Source organism: Delphinus delphis, chromosome 4 (genome assembly GCF_949987515.2).
Source record: "Delphinus delphis chromosome 4, mDelDel1.2, whole genome shotgun sequence".
Taxonomy (NCBI): Eukaryota; Metazoa; Chordata; class Mammalia; order Artiodactyla; family Delphinidae; genus Delphinus; species Delphinus delphis.
Window position 1 is genome coordinate 83182985 of NC_082686.1, and position 20576 is coordinate 83203560.

The window sequence follows — 20576 nt, forward strand, 5'->3', positions numbered from 1 at the left end:
TTTCACTCCAGTGGGAGAACTTCTGTGGTATAATTGTTTTTCAGTTTGTGGGCCACCCACCTAACGGGTATGGGATTTGATTTTATTGCGATTTCGCCCCTCCTACCACCTTGCTGTGGCTTCTTCTTTGCCTTTGGATGTAGAGTATCTTTTTTGGTAGGTTCCAGCTTTTTTTTGTCTATGGCTGTTCAGCAGTTGGTTGTGATTCTGGTGTTTACGTAAGAAAGGGTGAGCTCACGTCCTTCTACTTCACCATTTGAGCTAATCTCCCTGGGTGTCTTTTCATCTTTGAGTGGCTGCTTGAGTTTTCTTTTTTGTGAACTGTCTGTTCACGTCATTTGCCAATTTTCCTATTAAGTTATTTACCATTTCTTATTGAGTTGTAGAAATTATCTGTATATTCTGTATTAAAAACTTTGTCAGTTATAATTTGTGCTTTATCTTTGTACTCAATGGCATCTTATATAGAAGTTTAAATTTTAATATAGTACAAATTTATCAAACTTTCCTTTATTAATTTGTTTCTGTATCTTGTTTAAGAAGTTCTTTTCTACTCCTAAGTTCACATAGATATTTCACATTTTCTTCTAAATGTTTGAAAGTTTTCCCTTTCACAGTTAGGCCTTTAATCTACGTGAAATTGATTTTTCTGTGTGGTATGAAGTAGTAATTCCTGAGTTTTAAAAAATATGTATAACCAGTGGTTCCAGAGCTATTCATAGAATCTTCTTTCTTCCTCTACTGATTTCTAATGTTTTCTCTGTTACAGATCAAGTTTACATGTATGAATGAGTCTGTTTCTAGGCTCTTTATTGCATTGGTATAGTAATCCATCCTTGTGTAAGAACACTGTATTAATTACTTCAGCTTTATGGTACATTGGTATGCTTTTTTTTTTTGGCTGTGCCATGGGGCTTGTGGAATCTCTGTTCTCAGTTCCCTGACCAGGTATTGAACCTGCGCTCTTGGCTGTGAAAGTGCAGAGACTTAACTACTGGACCGCCAGGGAATTCCCTCCATTTGTGTTTTGTACTAGCTAGTTGTATAAAGGTAGAAGTCACTTTCCTTACTTTTTTTTTAAAAATCTTTGGAATGTATAATCATAATACCTATACATAGGGTTGATATGGAGACTTTAAAAAATAAGCGTGTAAAGCACCAGATACAGAACAGGTAGGCACTCAACACAGTAGTTATTTATGTTATGATCATGTTGAAGATACAGATGAAACACCAAGAGAAATAAAGTGATCAGTCCCTTTGGAAACCTCAGTTTCTTTTATAAAAAGAAAGGGATGAATTGGCATGCCATTTCTAAGGCTCTTGCCACTCTAAAAACTGTGATCCTGGCCTTTATTTGCTAGAAACCAGGCATTATAACATTATGTGATGGGCAGTGGGATTAAAAGGAGAAAGGTGATAGCGCAGAGTCGTGAGCAAGCAGTAGTAAAACGTGAAGGGCCACACATAAGATTTGGGGCTGGCTGGTTGAGAGGACATAGAGGCTATGATGACCTTCACAGTGCTTTCCGGTGCATAAACGGCCAAGCACCGCCGTGACCGCCCTGCCTACAAACACTGACTGTGCTGCCCGCCCACAGAGGGCTACTGTCAACCCTCCCGGCCACCCACTGAAACACAGGGCCTCAGAGAAGATTCCAGACAGGATCGCAGAACCTCTGGGAAGGATGGTGCAGAGCCTGCAGCGCGGTGGAAGGGAGGAGCGACTTGCACCTCCTCCAGGGCTTCTACGGTGCTTCTGGGAAATATAGTTCTTTGCCGCGAATCGAGCCTCGGGCTCCTGGAAGGGGGACTACAATTCCCTTCAGTCTTGGGAATTCTTTGTGCAGCACGCCTGCGCAGTCTGGCGGCCAATGCCGCTATAAAGGCTTGTTTTGCTCCGGGGCTGATGCTCGGGAGCGTGGTAGAGTGGCCGACGCGGTCGTTTTGGAGCTGGGGCACTGGTAGGTAGCGGCGATCGCCGTACTCCTTCCTTCTCCCTCGGGTTGTCGCGGGGACTATCTCCCGTGTGTTTCGTCCGGAGGTGGGGGACTGCGATCGAGGATGCAAGCAGGTCGGGGGAAGCCGGAGACCTGAGAAACGGGGCCAGGCTTCCCTCTAGTCTCCCGCCGCCGCCTCCTCCTCGGGACTTGACCCCTGAGGGCTGGTGGTGAGGTGGTGAGGTCCTGGCGTCGGAAGGCAGGTAGGGTGGGATGAGTGGTTGGGGTTGCCGGCCACATTCCCGGCTAACGCCACCAGGGGGTGCTGCGCCCGCGGCCCGTGGGTGTGGGTAGCTATCGCCTCTGCGGGCCCGAACTGGCCGCGGGAACGCCCTAGGGCCCCGGCATCCCAGGCGAAGCTGGCCTGAGAGAAGCCCCCATCCTCAAGGTTGTAGGGAGGCGGCTTGGGGCACCCCCGCTCAATCCCCACAGAGGAGACTGAGCTGCCAGCGACCTCAGAAGCCAACCTCTCGTTTTGGCGAATGGGTAGAGGGAGGTTCGTGACAGAAGCACGCACAGCAAACACTTGGCAGAGTCCGGAATGGAATCTAGATTTCTTGACTGTCATTAGTGCCCTGTCCTCTTCCGCCGCACAGAGCTGCATGGTGCTTTGTATTTAAAACATAGGGGTCGTTTGGTTTCTGCACGGACGTGGGGAGGCAGGAGGCAGATGGGCACAGGAAAGACTGGCAAAGTTTCAGGAGGTTTTGAAGAAGATGAATAGGTCATTCTGGGGTCTCCAGCGTGAGTAAGTGAAATGTGTAGAAGGCTGGGGCACAGCAAGTGGATATCAAGGGGGTGGTAAATACATATCCTTGTAGCTTCAGGTCTTTTTGTGTAGCTGCAGGGCTTGGAACCAGATTCCTGAGGTGTTGGAAACCTAAGGAATGTTGTAATGAAGGCAATTTGGAAACACCAGTCTGGCTACTTACAGTCCTTGTAATCCTGTGCAGCCCCCTCCCCCCATGCAGTTTCGACTGCATCATCGTGCAGGAGAACGTCTACACTTTTATCACTGGAAAGAGAGTTTTGGTTAAAAAAAAAAAAAAAGGGAGCTGACCAAGTGGCCTCTGCGCTGAGCACCTCTCTGGGTTCTCCCACTTCGAATATTCTGCTAGTGCCATCGTTCAGCTCTGACTCAAAAATAAAAATACCTTTCCTTTTCCCTCTCTTAATAGTTGGAGCAAGTTAGCATTTTAAAAAAGACTTTTAAACAACTTTAAGGGAGAACAGAAAGAAGAAAAGAGAGAAATACAAAAGGTATCCCTAAAAAGTCTAGCTGGTGATCTTTCCTTAACTGTTTTCTTCAGATTTGGCCCTTGTTTCCCAGACCCATTGGACTTCCTAGCTCTTGGCTGGCCTCCATGTGGGCTGCCCTGTCTTATATCCCTGATCCACAGAAGCTGGAATCCTCCTTCTGTTCAAGGCCAGGAGATACTAGCTTTGTCCCTGCACAAGGCTTGCCTACTTTCATAGCTGTGCCTCTTTCCCCAGGAAATTAAAGAAGCAGGAGTGTTAGAGGGAATGGGAAATTGCTCCCCACACCCTTCCAACATAGAATAACTTGGAATAAAGTGATTGAAAGAAACTGAGGTTACATGAATTCTTAGACAATTGAGATGATCTTTGTGTTCTTCCTGACATGGCATTTGGTATTGTGAGTGAGTTACAATACTTTGGCCTCTCCCCTTTCAAACTGCCTCCCCTCCACTTGCCTTCTTTCAAAATAGGACTAATCTTTTCTGCTTTCCAGATAATCAGCTAGTCTGGGGAACCTTTGGAGGGGAAGGTTGGACTTCAGTGATCCCTGTAAGAAGGATTATTCTGATCTGCAGCGGCATCCCGACATTGGGGACACTGGCAGATGCCAGGTCTGTTTATAGTTTAGGCTTGCTGAGGTCTCAGTGACATGAGTGCTGCGTTCTTGGTTGTAAGCCGGTGCTCTTTATGGTGCAGTTTGTCATTGGACAAGGTGACATTTTTCTTTGAAGATAAGTAACTTAGCAGTAATCAACTCAGGGTACTTGAGCCAGACCCCTGAAAGGCAAGAAGTAAAGCTTTCTTTGTGCTGGAAATACGTCTCTGGAGGAGATTTAGTCCTTTTTATTTAGAGGATTTGTAAGTGTTCTCCTTTTTTTCTGATACCTTAAAAAATGAATTGTAGCTATCAGAATTATGTCCATACGGTTGTACTTTTAAGTCTCAGTGATAGCTAGGAATTTATGGAATTCAAAAGGCAACACAGCTACACTTCTTTAATTTCTAGTGAGGCTGGTATGAAAATTGTTTTCCCAACTTGTACCTGGGAAGCTTTGAACCATGTTAGAGTGGGGGAAATGTTTTAGAGACGTATGCATGTGTTTTGTTTTTTCAGAAGTAACCAGAATTGATATCAGATATTGATTAGAGATAACCAGGCTAGCAGGGGTTTAGAACAGAGTTTCAGGTAGATACGAGGTAAGACTTAGTAGGACAGGGTAGGGAATTTGTTTTTGTTATTGTTTTTTAATAACAGCTTTGTTGAGATATTTTTGTATCATGAAATTCACCCCTTAAAGTATACAACGTGGTGTTTGGTTAGTATATTAACAGAATTGTGCAATCATCACTTCTATCTAATTTTAGAACACTTTCAGTAACCCAAGGGGAATTTGTTTTTAAAGGTAAAGTGTAGTACTATTTTGTGTTTTAGCTATGTAACTTCACAGAGCTTTAAAAGCATCAGTTAACCCATTACTTAATCATAAAAATACAGAGATGAGATATATCATTGGTAGAATAAGTGTTTTATAAGTTTTCATTTAGTAAAATTTATCTGTTTTAGAATTGTGGAATTTGTAATGCTTGGAACAAACTTAAATTGTTTCCAGAAAGTCTTTTTTTTTTTTTTAAAGACGTATATAAATGCTCTATACATTGTGATTGAACATAGTTGAAGGTGAAGAAGGCGGGTGTCTCTGTCACTGTGTTTATTTTTTTAATCTTTTTTTTCCCCCCTTAGAGGTGGGAGGAGAGAATTCTTCTTGATTCTATCACACTGAATTTTTTTCTTGAAAAAATTAAAGGGTAATTGAAAGATTTTTGAAAATTTATTTTTATAGATATAATGACAGAAAACTTTAATGCTTTTGTCCTTTTTTCCCCTATTTTAGAGCACTTTCACTTACGATGAAGCACAATTTAGGAAATACCTGTCCTTGATGGATTTTTAATTTCAGAAATTCTCAAGTGGAACCAAGAGTCTGTGAGCCCTGGCACCTCCACTCAGAGAAAATGAAGGACATTGACATAAGAAAGGAGTATATCATCCCCAGCCCTGGTTATAGAAATGTGCGGGAGAGAACCAGCAATTCAGGGCAGCACCGAGACCGCGACGACTCCAAGTACAAGAGAACTCAACCGGTCAGTACTGCCTTGCTTGAGTCCCTCTTCTTACCTGCTGCGATGCTAGACCACACTTTCTCTCTTCACAAGACGCCTAATTTAAAATAAGTTTCTTTTTCTTTATTGACTTTAGGTCACTGTTAAGAATTTATGGTTATTTATGAAAGAGGAGAGGTTAGCTCTCAGCTTCTCACCTATTTTTCCCCTTGGGTTCTCCTCTAAAAAGGCTTTGCTTGAGAGAAGACAGTTTATGCCATGTGGGATAGGGGAAGGCCTGGGCAGGGAGCAGAGGGAATATGAACCATTAAACTTCATTCATGTATTTAAAATTGTTTTCTCCCTCTGCCTCTGTTGTCTACCTTTAAAAGGTGACTCCTTTGGAGATTTTCATTCAGACTTCAGCGTGTACTTGGAACAATTCTAGATTGTTGGAGGATAATCAGTAAAATTTTCAAGTAAACCCATGAGTGTAAAGGAGCCTTTAGTTAATAACCTAATTTCCTCCAAGGGAAATAATGAATATACATTTTAAACTGGAAGAAATATCTTTATTCAGGGGAAAAAATTATACCTTTTCTTGAATTGCAGAAGTAACTGATAAAGAAGAACGGAGGTTGCTGGGTAGGAAGTTGAGGTTTGTGTTCATCTATTTGTTCCATGAAAATTGGAGAAAGATATGGCTCTGCAGCTGACACTGGAGTTTCATTAGCCTGACATTACCTGTCCCTCTTTGCTACCTGAAAGCTGTTGCCTTATTAATCAACATTTTCTAACTGATGGTTGTTTTCTGTTTCTACTGTATATTATACAGTGCTTTCCCATTCGAGCTTAACTTTGGGGAAACATAGATTCAAGGTAATCAGTATCAAATCCTTAAGGTGCCAGTTTTGTACCTTTTCTTTGTCCCTTTGTCCAAACCTTATGTTAATTAAACACATATCGGGTATCTTTTGAATGCTAGACACTGTTAGTATAGGACTTAAACTGGAAAAAGTCACAAAGGTAACACTGGAGCAGGGCTTTGACGACTGATGCGGTGGGGATGCTTTCAAGCTGCTTAAGTCATCTGTGCCTTAGTGGTTTATGACTAAAATGGTATCAACGGTAGAACCTAACTCATGAGTTCCCTTGAGGATTAAATGAGCTAATACATATAAAATGCTTAGAATGGTGCCTGCCATATAGCCTGTGCTCAAAAAGTGTTAGGTCTTAGAGCTAGTTGTCTAGAGCATAGGATGTATGTGAGAAAGCTCTGCACGCCATGCTAAGGAATCCTTTACTATGGGTGTTGGGGAACTATTGGAAGCTATTGAGAGGATTTTTTTCTTTTAACTTTTTTATTTTGAGATAATTGTAGATCCACATGCAGTTGTAAAAACTAATATGGAGAGATCCCATACGTACTTTACCTAGCTTCCCCCAGTGGTAACTTCTTGCATGCTATAGTATAATATCACAACAGGATATTGATTGACATGGATACCATTCAGCCACCTTATTAAGACTTCACCAGTTTCACATGCACTCATTTGTGTGTGTGCGTAGTCTATGCAATTTTTCCACATGTGTAAATCTGTATGACCAGCACCCCAGTAGAGATACAAATCAGCTCCACCAAAAGAATCTCTCATGTTCCCTTTTTAGAGCCACAACCACCTCCCTTGCCCTCTCCCCCAATCTTTTTTTTAAAAATAAATTTATTTATTTATTTATTTTTGGCTGCGTTGGGTCTTTGTTGCTGCCTGCGGGCTTTCTCCGGTTGCAGCGAGCGGGAGCCACTCTTTGTTGCAGTGTGCAGGCTTCTCATTGCTGTGGCTTCTTGTTGCAGAGCACAGGCTCTAGGCATGCGGGCTTCAGTAGTTGTGGCATGCGGGCTTCAATAGTTGTGGCTCGCAGGCTCTAGAGCGCAGGCTCAGTAGTTGTGCACAGGCTTAGTTGCTCCACGGCATGTGGGATCTTCCCAGACCAGGGCTCGAACCCATGTTCCCTGCATTGGCAGGTGGATTCTTAACCACTGCGCCACCAGGGAAGTCCCAGTCTCTCCCCCAATCTTTGGCAACCACTTATCTGTTCTCCATCTCTGTAATTTTGCCATTTTAAGAATGCTGTACAAATGAAATCATATAGTACGTAACCTTTTGACATTGGATTTTTTCACTCAGCCTAATTCCCTTGAGATCCATCTAATTTGTTGTGTGTATCAATAGTTCTTTCATTTTAATTGTAATTTTCCATGTTATAGATAGACCACAGTTTGTTTAACCATTCATCTGTTGAAGGACATTTGGGTTATTTCTAGTTTGTAGCTATTACAAAAAAAGCTGCTCTGAGCCATTTGTGTATAGGATTTTGTGTGAATAAAATTTCCATTTCTCTGGGTAAATTCCCAGGAATGTAATTGCAGGGTCATATGGTAAGTGCATGTTTAGTTTTATCAGAAACTTCAATACTCTTTTCCAGAGTGGCTGTATAATTTTACGTTCCCACCAGGAATGTATGAGTGATCCAGTTTCTCTGCATTCTTGCCAATACTTGATGTTATTAATTTTATTTTAGCCATTCTGATAGGTATGTCTGATATCTCATTGTAGTTCTAAGTTGCATTACCTAATGGCTAATGCAGTTGAGTTGAGATTTTTAAGACTTGATTTTTATCTTAGGAAGATTAGTTTTGAGACAGTGTAGGAAAAACCTGTATGAGAGAAAGAGAGAGACAAAATGCAGGGAGCAATCTGGAGGCTTCTGTGCCAGCCCATGTGAAAGAGGCCAGGGGTCTGTGTCCAAGAATAATAGTGAGGATGGAGGAGAGGGGAGAGATTTGAGGGCATCTCTGGAAGGGGAGGGAAACATTGGGGTGCCTGGGATTCATGGTAAGGATTTAAAACTATTGATGGACACATGGGAAGAGAAGGAAGGAGAGGAGGTAAGAATGAGTTTGCTTTTGAACATGTGGAGTTTGAAGTGCATCCACATGAGATGATTAGTAGATAATTAGAGCATAGGCAAGGAGTAGAGCAGGCACAAGTTCTGGAGTCATTAGTGCATCCATGTAGATGAAGCCTTAGGAGTGAGCAAGCTTGCCCATGGGTAGCTTGTAGAGCAGGAAGAGATGGAACCTGGGAAGGTAGTGTGTGGCCCTGTGAAATTTCTGGCGACAGAGGCCCTGTCCAGTTGGTTAGAGCAGAACTGACATTAGGGTGTGCAGTGGGAGCAGCAAACTTTTCCTCTGTGGGTGGAGAAGAACTGGAAACGGAGTCACTGTTGTGCCTTTTGTCCCCTAAATTATTAAGTCAGGCACCAGACAGCAAGTTTCCTTTGTGTGGCTCAGCCTCATCCTGAAGAAACGGGAGGCTGATACCAACCCCTTTTATAAAATCTGAGCAGTCCACATGAGTTTCATTTTCATTATCCTTTGATGTTTCCTAAACGTTTACATTTGAGTACTGTTTTCCTGTTTTTTACCATATCCTGTACCCTCTGAACTTTTTTTTTTTTACTTAAACTATTTCTTTTAGATTTTTTTTTTTTTGATGTGGGCCATTTTAAAGTCTTTATTGAATTTGTTACAATATTGCTTCTGTTCTATGTTTCGGGTTTTTGGCCGCAAGGCATGTGGGATCTTAGCTCCCCAGCCAGGGATCGAACCTGCACGCCCTGCATTGGAAGGCGAAGTCCTAACCACTGGACCGCCAGGAAAGTCCTTAATTCCTTTAATGTACTGGCTTTTTTTGCTCAGCCTTGACCTAAGCAATAGAATTATAGGTTTATGCAACCTATTTTTTACACACGTTAAAAGGAATGTGTAAATATCAAGTGTTTTTAAAAGTTCACATACCACCTAGAATCTTTTTGCATATTACCTGTCAAAATCCAGAATCTTAGATATAAATATATCTTGAACTTGTCTCATATAACAGTTTGCTAATAGAGGAAATCAGCAAGATGACAAATTTCTGGTTCAGCGATAGTTTACAAATGGGTAATTTAAGTATTTGGGAAGTAGAATGGCTGTATAAGCATACTGTTTTAAGAATGTAAGTAGAGGGACTTCCCTGGTGGCACAGCAGTTAAGAATCCGCCTGCCAATGCAGGGGACATGGGTTCAAGCCCTGGTCCAGGAAGATCCCACATGCCGTGGAGCAACTAAGCCTGTGCGCCACAACTACTGAGCCTGTCCTCTAGAGCCCGTGAGCCACAACTACTGAGCCCGCGTGCCACAACTACTGAAGCCCGGGCGCCTAGAGCCTGTGCTCCACAAGAGAAGCCACCACAATGAGAAGCCTGCGCACCACAATGAAAAGTAGCTCACACTCACCGCAACTAGAGAAAGCCTGCACACAGCAATGAAGACCCAATGCAGCCAAAAATAAAATAAATAAAAATTAATTAATTTTTTAAAAAAGGAATGTAAGTAGATAATTGGGTAGAGATTACAGTTTCGTGTCTCTTGATCATAACCATTGTTTCCATATTAGTTTTTAGAGACGAAATCTGGGATGGGACCTCCCAGATGCCAGGCATGTCTATTATCCATCAGAAATAAAAAAACAGTACCTCCCAAAGTAGCAAAAGATAAGGATACATAATCTGTGGCTCTTAATTGGAAAACAAGGTTTTATTCACCACCATTAGCCTTCAATAGGTCCAGTTAACATGGACACATGGAACTGTCAAACAGAATTCAGAAGCAAAGCATCAGGGATTAAATTCTCATTTTAAACAGGCGGGTGATTTTTTTTTTTCTCTCAAGCTGTAAGCAAAGTTGCAGAGTACACAGTTTGCCTGTTTCTTAATATTGTGACCAAATCTTTTGGAATACTCTTTGGGAAAATTGCTCTAATCATTTGCATTTCAGATATTTGTATCACATCTGCTTAGAGCTAATTAAGTTAAAAATAATGCATTTCACACCTCCCCTTTGTTCAGGACTATTGAGTTAAAGCTTATGGCCACACACAACTTGATGATTTGCAGACATCCTTTAATCCTGAAGTGCTAATAGGGGTGCCTTCTGTTGCTGTTAGTTCTTTGAGCCTAAGTATTATCTTGGTTGGCATTAGGCTGGCATTATTTCAACTAACAAAGATTTATGTCCAGACCGCTCCTTAACACTGTTCCTGTGTCTGAGGCATGACTCTCCAAGCACAGCTCCTTTTCTTATAACTGCATTCAGATATGCACATGTCGATCACATAACTCCACCAAGTCTGGTTGGTTTGTGTGTGCTTTTTTTTTTAATTGAGGTATAGCTGTTTTACAATGTTGTATTAGTTTCTACTGTACAGTGAAGTGGAGTTCCATGTGCTATACAGCAGGTTCTTATTAGTTACCTATTTTATATATATTAGTGTGTATATGTCAATCCCAATCTCCCAATTCATCCCCCTGCCCCCGGCTTGGTTTGTTTTAAGATGTGATGTTTATTCACTTTTTTAATTCAGCAAACATTTGAGCGCTCTCCAAGATGCACGCACAGCCCTGAATGAAGTGTTCTGGTGCACATGAAGATAAATTAGTGCTGGGCCTGCCTGCCCTCCGTATCTTAAACTCATAGGCATGTACATAGATTACTGTAATTTAGATGCTATAGAGATTAACAAGAAGGAGAGAGTGCTTCAGTTTTTGAGGTCAAGGAAGACTTCAGCAGGAGGTAGCATTTGGTTGGAGACTTAGAGGAACAGTTAGAATTCAGAGAAATAAGAACATGCCTGGTAGAAGAAAGAGCTGTGGGTAGGACCAACTAGGTGCTGTTGGCTTTGAACATGAAGTGTGAAGTCATATATGTAGAAGGATAGGTCAGTGAGTTTCAGATGATGTGTTCTTGAATAATAGGCCAAGGAGTTTGGATTTTAGTTGCTTTAAATTAAAAGTTAAGCAAAAGCAAGACCAAACTATTTGACGCTTTTATAAGTTTTTTTATTGTGGTGGTTGTTGGTTTTCTCAGTGTGCTCAGGCTAAAGCCAAAGGTGACTTGTTTTTCCCTAGCATGTGTAATCTAGGAAAGGAGGAAAGATGGAAAATAAGCAGGGCTTCCCTAGTGGTGCAGTGGTTAAGAATCTGTCTGCCAATGCAGGGGACACGGGTTTGAGCCCTGGTCAGGGAACATCCCACATGCTGCGGAGCAACTAAGCCTGTGAACCACAACTGCTGAGCCTGCGCTCTAGGGCCCGCGAGCCACAACTACTGAGCCCACATGCCACAACTACTGAAGCCCGCGCACCTAGAGCCCATGTGCCGCAACAACAGAAACCACTGCAATGAGAAGCCTGCACATGCAACAAGGAGTAGCCCCCGCTCGCCGCAACTAGAGAAAGCCTGCGTGCAGCAACGAAGAACCAATGCAGCCAAAAATAAATAAATTAAAAAAAAAAAAGAAGTGTACCACTGGTGGAATTTGCTTTCTACCAAGTTAGAATATTCTGCTTCTAGGCAAAGTAACAAAGCAAGTATTTGCAAAGTCCAGTGACCTTCACTTAGTGTCTCCTTTAGTTCCTTGTTCGGCTGACACTGTAGCCCTGGTTGGAGGGTTCATAATTAGTGAGTGGAAATATTTGGGTGAATTGAAGTTCCATGCTAGAGACAAAGATGTGGGTGTAATCTCTTACCAAGAAATATGATTCTAAGATATATTACTATGAAAGAATTATGGTTTCATTATAGAAAATGTGCAAATTGTAGAAGATTATAGAAAAAATAAATCACCCTTAACCCCTCTACCTAGAGACAACTATTGTTACCATAAAATAGTTCTGTCTAGTACATTACACTTTTAGAGAATTTAACTCTGAAAGCTTTTCTTTATGGACTAAGGGTATGTGAATTTTTCCATGCTCTTGTGTTTTCAGTGTCGAAAGTATTACCTGTGAGTCTCCTTGCTGTTAGGAAGGAGAGCAGGGTGAAGGAGATTAGTATTTGCAGTCTCTGCATTATTTTTCTCTTGAATGCTACTCAGTGACTCAGCACATTTTCTGGACAGTTAGTAATAGGATGCGTAAGAACACCTGCCTTTTTTTTTTTCTTTTCCCTGAAGGCATCTATAAAGCTTTATAAATCTTAGTACGGTATGATACGGTGTCTGGCCTGGTGCCAGATGTTGGTCTCCAATAGCAGCCCAGAGCTCTCCGGTAGAGATGACAACAGTGCTGCCATTGGTGCAGAGCCCAGGTGGCTTTCCTGCGTGGTGACTGAGTCTACCACGTGGGTCTCCTAAGATTGGCCTGCTGCCTTGATCATGAGCTCTCTTATGCCATCTGCAGCAGGACTGCTGCTTCTTTCCTAGGAAATGCTGCTTAAGGGAAATAAATATAGCTTGTTGGCATGAGTTAAAGGAGCTTTCTGTCAAAAGGGATGAAAAGTATTGGAACTAGCTTTTTGTTTTTTAAGCAGTTTTAAATACCCAAACCTTTATTTTGTTAAGATCTATAACTTGGAAGTTACAAATGGTTAGTGAGAACTTTCTCAGTGAAACTTTGGTTTTGCTTTGAGGTAGCCTTTTGCTAATGCTTTTTTGAATGTTTCACCATTCTGTCCCTCCCTCTCTCTTAATCAAAAATAAAAAGGTCAATGCCGGAAACAGGAAACAAAGCCTCCGGAAGTCTTTGCAATGGTTGAACCTGTCCGTAGAATTAAGCTTATTAAGTCTATTCCTTCCCTCCTTACCCCCCTTTTAGGGAGTTAACCTATTTAGATAATTAATTAGATGTTACATATGTTTTAATTATTTAAGATTTTTTCTGAATTAGCTGTTCAAAGAATCAACTTATCTGTTATTAGATATCCGATGAAAACTTCTGTTTACTAAAGCAGATGTGGTGTTGAGCAGTCACTTAGTTTCCTGAAATGTTGTATTCTCACAGTGGAAAAATAGCCAGACTGCCCAAATCTTCACCTTTGCCTTTGCTTCCCACCATTGTCAGCGGCTCCAGTCTGCTCTGCGGTACAGGAGTCACATGTTGGACCCACTAATGTCTTATTTCTAGGCATTTAACATGGGCTCACACGGTACTTACTGATCACTGAAGGGAGTTTCATTTACAAATTATATTTTGGCTTTTTTAAGCTAAAGCCTGAAAATCTTGAAGGGATTTTGTCAAATGCAAATGACCAGCATCCTACCGTCTACATCAGTGGTTCTCAGTTCAGGCTGCGTATTAAAATCACTTGAAGAGCGTTAAAAAAAAATACCAATGTTCCAGACCCATTAAACCAGTCTCTGGGGTCAGGCTCAGGCATCCATGTTGTTTAAAAGCTGCCCTGGTGATCCTAATGTGTCAGCAGCACTGAGAACCTCTGCCTTAGATCTCATGGAATAAAGTCTCTTCTGTCCCCTCAACCAATGGGGCTCCAATCCCTTCTGTGATTTATTTTCAGTTTAGTCCTTTGAAACCTTATCATTATAATAACAAAGTTAATCTCACACCCCAGTGTAATAGGAACTTTAGAAAAGTTCCTTGGAATTTAGCTTATGAAACAATTGAAAGCCCTCAAATTTCTCCGGATTCTGGGGCAATGCTAGGTTATGAGCTGCGGAAAAATACCTGTTTCACCGTGATGGTGGTAAGTTATATCCATTGGTTTTACATATTTACACTTGTGAATTGTAATAGCTTATCCTCAGCATGAGGGTAATACAGCCTAGTTACAGATTAGTGAGCTGGGGTACAAGTCAATTCATAGCTGCTGAGCAATAGGGCTGAAGTTAGCAGGTTCCCTGACTTTGAATGAATAGTGAGCCCTTTCTATTATATTCTGCTTCCTTCCTGTGAAGATTACGTTCTAGAATTTCACCGTCCCTTGACTGAAGTGACCGCTGTTTGGAAGTTTTTAAGGGAAATGCTAGAGCCGGTCAGAATCATGTTAATAACCCACTGGAATAAGGAAGTGCTGAGAATTGGGAGGGGAAATGTCCTTTGTAGTGTTAACTTGTCGGGGAGAGGGAGAATTGGGGACGCCTGGAGTCAGCTGTTCCTGGGAGGGTATCAGCTTTTTCATTTCTTTTTTAATTTAAAAGAAAATTTAACTTATTTAATTGTTAACATTTTGAGTCTCTTGAAAACTGTATTTGACAGTGTAACAGTTCCTCTTAAAAGTTTGTCTTTCTAAATGTTTGCCGTAAAGGCAGCTGTGGGGCTGGGACACCTGCAGAAAAGCTTTTACTTGGGCCAGAAGGGTTTATGAGAAGAGGCTACCCACTCTGTATTTGTGAATTAAGGAGAGGGTAGGAAGAATATGCTGTAGAGTCTGAGGCCTGTCTGTTCTGATTGTGCCCCAAGTGCGGCTTTCCTTGTGGGGCGGGCCAGATGGGAATATTGCAGCCTTTAATACCCTTGGAAGCTGAGAGGTGCCTGTGGTTGATTCCTCAGCCTCCAGGCTTAGCAAGGCTACCCTGCTGTTGTCCTGCTGTTGGGAAAGGATTGTTTAGCCTGGGGAATGATTGCTGGCCCCTGGTATCTTGTCCCAGGGGCCTCCACGCAGGGGGAAGCCCGTGGTTGCCTTGTCAGCAGACATTCCGCTCTGGCAGCCTGTTAAAATGAGATGGGACAAACTAGATAAGCGGAAGCCATGTGGTGTGATAGTGAGAGCTAATTATCCCAGCCCTGGGGATGGTCTTAGTGCACAGAGGATGGAGGGCTCTTGTGAAAACCTCTCTGTTTGCTTATGGATCGAAAGTTCCTTGTTTCCCTCACGGGATGGGCAGGTAAATGACTCTGTGTTTCCCTGACCTTTGTTTGAACCATGGCAGAATCTAAATTTCATTGTCCCCTTTTAGTTCCCCACTGTCCCTGCCCTGCTCCATCCCCATCACCTTGGTAGGAAAAAAAAATGCTCATGTCTCCTAGCCACAGTCCTCAGGAAGATACAAATGGCAGCAGTATTTCCTTGTTTAATGTTTTCTCAACTCCTGGATCAAGCAGTATTTTTCCCTTTGGAATGAATCAACTGCTGCGGACACCTTCTGTGGCCGCAACATCTGGCCATGGAGAGACCTTCAGTCTGCAGTGCCCCGTAAGAGAAGTAAAGAGAAATGAGTGCCCTCATCTCGTCGCAGGAGAAGCCTTAAAAAGTTACTTCTAAAATTGATTTAAAGCATTGTAACGTAAAAAACAAATAGGCCTCATAAAACACATTCCCCTGGATCATCATACATCAAGTACTAGCCGTGTTAGCTGTTTAGCTAGGGCTACCTTAGCACTACTGACATTTGGGGGCCAGATAATTCTTTGTTGTGGGGGCCTGTTCTGTGCATGGTAGGATGTTCAGCAGCATCCCTGGCCTCTACCCACTGAACGCACAGTTGTGACAACCAAAAATGTCTGCAAACATTGCCAAATGTCCCCTGGGCAAGCAAAATCACCCTCAATTGAAAACTACTGGACTACGCTATCCAATACTGTAGTCACCAGCCACATGTAGCTATTGGACATTTGGAATGTGGCATGTCCGAATTGAGATGTTCTGTATATATAAAACACACACCAGGGCTTCCCTTGTGGCACAGTGGTTAAGAATCCACCTGCCAATGCAGGGGACACGGGTTCGAGCCCTGGTCTGGGAAGATACCACATGTTGTGGAGCAACTAAGCCCGTGCGCCACAACTAATGAGCCTGCACTCTAGAGCCCGCGAGCCACAACTACTGAGCCTGCATGCCACAACTACTGAAGCCCACGCGCCTAGAGCCCATGCTCCGCATCAAGAGAAGCTACCGCAATGAGAAGCCCGCGCACCGCAATGAAGCGTAGCCCCCTCTCGCTGCAACTAGAGAAATCCTGTGCACAGCAACAAAGACCCAACACAGCCAAAAATAGATAAATAAAGTAAATTAATTTTAAAAAAACCTAATAAAAAACACACACCAAACTTCAAAGACTTAGAACCAAAAAAAGAATATAAAATATCTCATTAATAATTTTTATTGATTACATGTTTAAAAGATAGTATTTTGTATATATTGGGTTAAATAATGTATATTATTATAATTAATTTCTCCTGTTTCTTTTTACTTTTTAAATGTGGCTACTAGAAACATTTAAATTACATTTGTGGCTTGTATTTTATTTCCGTTAAGCAGCACTGCACTGGAGTGTTGCTCTACTGTAGTTTAGCCATTAATCTTCTATTAGGCATTTAGTTCCCAGTAAACCATTGGGTTTAAATGATTTTTTTGTTTGGAAAATTTTCCTTCCTATAATAATACTATGGAGACAAAGCATATGTAAAGTGTTACATATGACCAGTTTGTTCCCCTGAGTACCTGCCAGTGACATTAAAAATTGGGTCAAGGTTCAGATGATATGTGGTTGTCTTACATTTCCCTCCTTCTCGGGTTGGATTTTATCTCTATTTGTATTAAGGTATATATAGTTGTATCTTAAAATTTAATTTTAATTTCTTGATTGGTAACATTGAATTCAGAAGCTGAGAGAAGCTTCTGAACCAATTTAGTAGATTATTCTGGATTTTGACCTTTTATAAATACTAGAATGTAACCTGCATTAAGGCAGTGATTTCGAGGTGCAAGTCTGTTTTTTCACTCCTGTGTCCCCAGCACCCAGAGCTGTGCCTGGCGTGTAGTCCCCTCAATAAATACTTGCTGAATGAATGGATAAAACATGTTTTTCAGTAAAAGCTGACTGTTCAAAATATATTATTATATTAGTTACCTGGTCACTCCTTTAGCTGTATTCCCTTCCCCTTAATGCTAATTTCATTATGCAAAAAGTTTTCCTTTTTATATTTTAAGCCATCCATCTTGCCTTTGATAAGTTTCAGGCTTTGGGGGGAAATGGAGACTATTTCCTTCCCTAGGTGGCTAAATATGCTGTTTAATTCTCTTCTATTTATTTCATCATTTTAATGTAACTTTTGGGGTTAATTCCGGATGGATTAATGTATGGTGTGAAACCTGGATCTCAGTTCATCTCCAATCTGTTTGTATTTGTCCCAATGATATTCACTCAATTGTATTTCCCTACCGTGTTATATTATTTATGCGTTCATATAATAAGCCCATATAGCTTAAATATATTAAGTCATTTTTCTTGGTTCATTTCTTTTTTTTTTTTTTTTTTTTTGCGGTACGTGGGCCTCTCACTGTCGTGGCCTCTCCCGTTGCGGAGCACAGGCTCCGGATGCGCAGGCTCAGCGGCCATGGCGCACGGGCCCAGCCGCTCTGCGGCATGTGGGATCTTCCCGGACCGGGGCACGAACCCGTGTCCCCTGCATCAGCAGGCGGACTCTCAACCACTGCGCCACCAGGGAAGCCCCATTTCTATTTTTAATCCACTCAATCTTAGAACGTGGTAACTCACATTACAGAATGTTAATATGGTAGGTTAAATTCGTTTTTACTTTAGATAGACATTTTTCCCCCTGGCTTGCTTGGCCAGGTATGCTTTTTTGGGAAGCCTAGAAAGAAAGAGAAGTTAGGCGTCCAACCAAACAGTTACAAGTATAAGACATCTATGCAGTTACTGGCAGGGTAGTATAAAGATGCTTTTATTTTATTTTTAAATATCAGTCCATAATGTATTCATCATTTAGCATCTACTCATCTTTGGTTGAAAAACAACCAGGAAGTGGAGTTTTGCAATTGAGTAAAATAGTCTATTTATATTCTAGTGTTCTAATCATGTACTTGTGCCTTTGACTGTGGAAATTACCATTTGCTTATAATGAGGTTAGTTAGCAGAGTCATAGTTTATTTTAATCTGATACTCACCCTGGGGAAGAGAGGAGAGCTGGCTGTCTATAATGACACATCTGAGGTCATCTTGTACAGTGATGAGTTATTTGCTTGTTTTTTCTTGGAATGGCACATAGCATAGTGATTAAGAGCCTCAACTCTGGAGCCTGGATTCGATCTCTGCTTCTAAAGATCTCTTCAAATCTTTGCTGCTACTTCACAGTTTCCTCAGATGTAAAACAGGGGAAATAAGAGTATCTTCCTCATAGGGTAGTTATGAGAATTATAAGAGTTAGTATCTGTAAAACATTTAAAACAATGCCTGGCACATAGTAAATGCTATGTTGGTTTATTATTAGTTCATTTGCCCAAATTTTCCCATCACCTTCAAGTAAGCAGTTTGCCTTTACAGATACATGCTAGTCATGAGATCGGGCTATAAACAAAGAAGATTGCCCTAACTTCCTCTGTTTCTTGCTGATGTCCCAGAGTAGGTGGGATAGAGGCAGGCTCAGGTCAACAAAATAGAACTGAAAGTACTAAAACTAAGAGCAATTCTCTTTTGCAATAGTACTGGAGTACATATCTTATAATAAGGTTAATTAAACAAACTAGATGGATGTCTAGTTGCTTCGAGCTACACTCTTTAATCCTGTAATCCCACTGATGGAATTTATCCTAAGTAATCCAGAAAGAGAAAAATAAACTGTAATTGTTTATTATACAATTAATAATAAGCAAAAGAGCAGAGAAATTAAACAGAAGTGGATCGGTTTAGAAGATTTCTTAGTGGTATGTCATGCAGTTTTACATGATAATAATGCAGATTGTGGGGCAACATGGAGATGTTCTGGTTGCCATTTGAATAATAGGTGCCAGGCTCTGTACTGTGCCAGGGGCAAGGGGTGCAAACAAGAGTTAGTCAGCCTGCCCTCCAGGAGTTCTTAGTAGAAGCATCCTATTGCAGTGACACAGTGCAGGGAAGACATAGGAGGAGGGAAATAAATTCCCTAATCTTGAAAGAGTCAGGGAAAGCTAAAGGAAAGAGGAATAGTTAAGATAGGCTGTATGATTTATCAGATGGATAAATTGGTGTATAGTTTATATATTAAATGTTTGTTATATACCCAATACTTTGCTAAGCACTTTTCATTATCCCATTAATTCCTCTCAACACTTTGTGGTAGGTGCATGTACCATTGTAAAAATGAGGAAATTGAAGCTTAAAGTGGCTAGGTAACATGCAGAAAGTTGGTGGCAGAATCAGCCTGTGAGCCCGTGTCTGTCTTCTGAAATCCATGTGCAAAACCATTATACTTCACAGTGGCCTCCAACTATGGGAAAATTCTGCCTAAGGAGTATGAATACTTTAAGACCGTAGAGAACATAGTCTTATTGGAGTAAGGGGATTTTCTCTTGATTTTCTTGATTGTGTTATTTTATCATTCAAGAGCTAAACACCTGTTGCTTACTGTTTTGAGAGTCGTGTCACTGAAGGAGCTAGGTGCAAATATGGAGCAGGACTGTTTCAAAACAGAGCATCCTGCATGAATCTTCTTATCTCCATCAGATATTTCACTGTCCTTATATGGGCAGTGAGTAAGCTATGACAGCAAGATTGACAGTTTGGGAAGCAGTTTAGGAAAGAATAGCAAAAATACGATGAGACTTGGAAAGTGGGTTGCTTAGAATGGCAACTTTTGATTGTCTTAGATCAACGATATAGACTTCTCCATACCTTTACTGTGTTCATTCTTACTCCATGTTTTATTATTCTATGAAAATTTGAGAATTAGTTCAACCACTTTTTCAACCACTTCTATGGGAGTTTTTCTTTGTCAGAATAAAATTATACTGAGTGCCTTGTTCTAAAATCAAAAACATTGCAAGAGTCCTCAGTCTCTGATATGTTACAGGCATTTGATAATGCTTGTATAGTACTCATGATATGCCTTTGGGAATGAAACCTTGCCTGCCTGCTCTCATCTGAGTCTTTTTAGAGAGCCTTTGAATTTGGCATTCTCCAATAAGGGAAGTAACTTACTACCAGGGGGTCGTGGAACATGACATCATGTATATAGTCAAAGGAACAAAACTCATGCAATAAGACGATTTTGTTTGTTGTCAACCATTCACTTTTCTATTCGTAGGTTTTGATGAAAATTGTAACTAGGCATTTTAGAGATGAATAAAATGAAATTAGTGTACTACAAAGATAGAAATTAGAATATTTTTTATTCCCAGCATCTGGGACAGTCTTGTACATAGGTGCTTAGTAAGTTATTTGTTGAAAGAATAAATGAAGATGTGAAGATTTTAGTTTTCTCTTAATGCTACTATGTCATTCTTATGTGAGAATACTAATGGATGGCATACCAAGTTTTCCTTCTCTGGTGCCGTAACGTCAAAAGATGTTTATAAAACTCTCCTCAATCTTGAACTTGGTTCTCCTGGAAAGGTAAAAGAACTAGAATGGCTAAACCAGTTTTGTAAAGGATGAATAAAGTT

General features: G+C 41.2%; 1 protein-coding gene across 3 annotated transcripts in view; it reads left to right on the forward strand.

Annotated features, from left to right (window-relative positions):
- The first annotated feature begins 1870 nt into the window (after positions 1 to 1870).
- Positions 1871 to 20576, forward strand: part of ABCC5 (ATP binding cassette subfamily C member 5) — an 87359-nt gene continuing 68653 nt past the window's right edge. For 2 of the 3 annotated variants that reach the window (XM_060011036.1, XM_060011038.2), the window contains exons 1-2: positions 1871 to 1964; positions 5219 to 5402. In XM_060011036.1, the coding sequence (XP_059867019.1) occupies positions 5274 to 5402 (129 nt within the window). In that variant the 5' untranslated portion in view covers positions 1871 to 1964; positions 5219 to 5273. Of the gene's footprint in view, positions 1965 to 5152; positions 5403 to 20576 lie in introns of all 3 variants that reach the window. The other variant, XM_060011037.1, reaches the window with a different exon arrangement.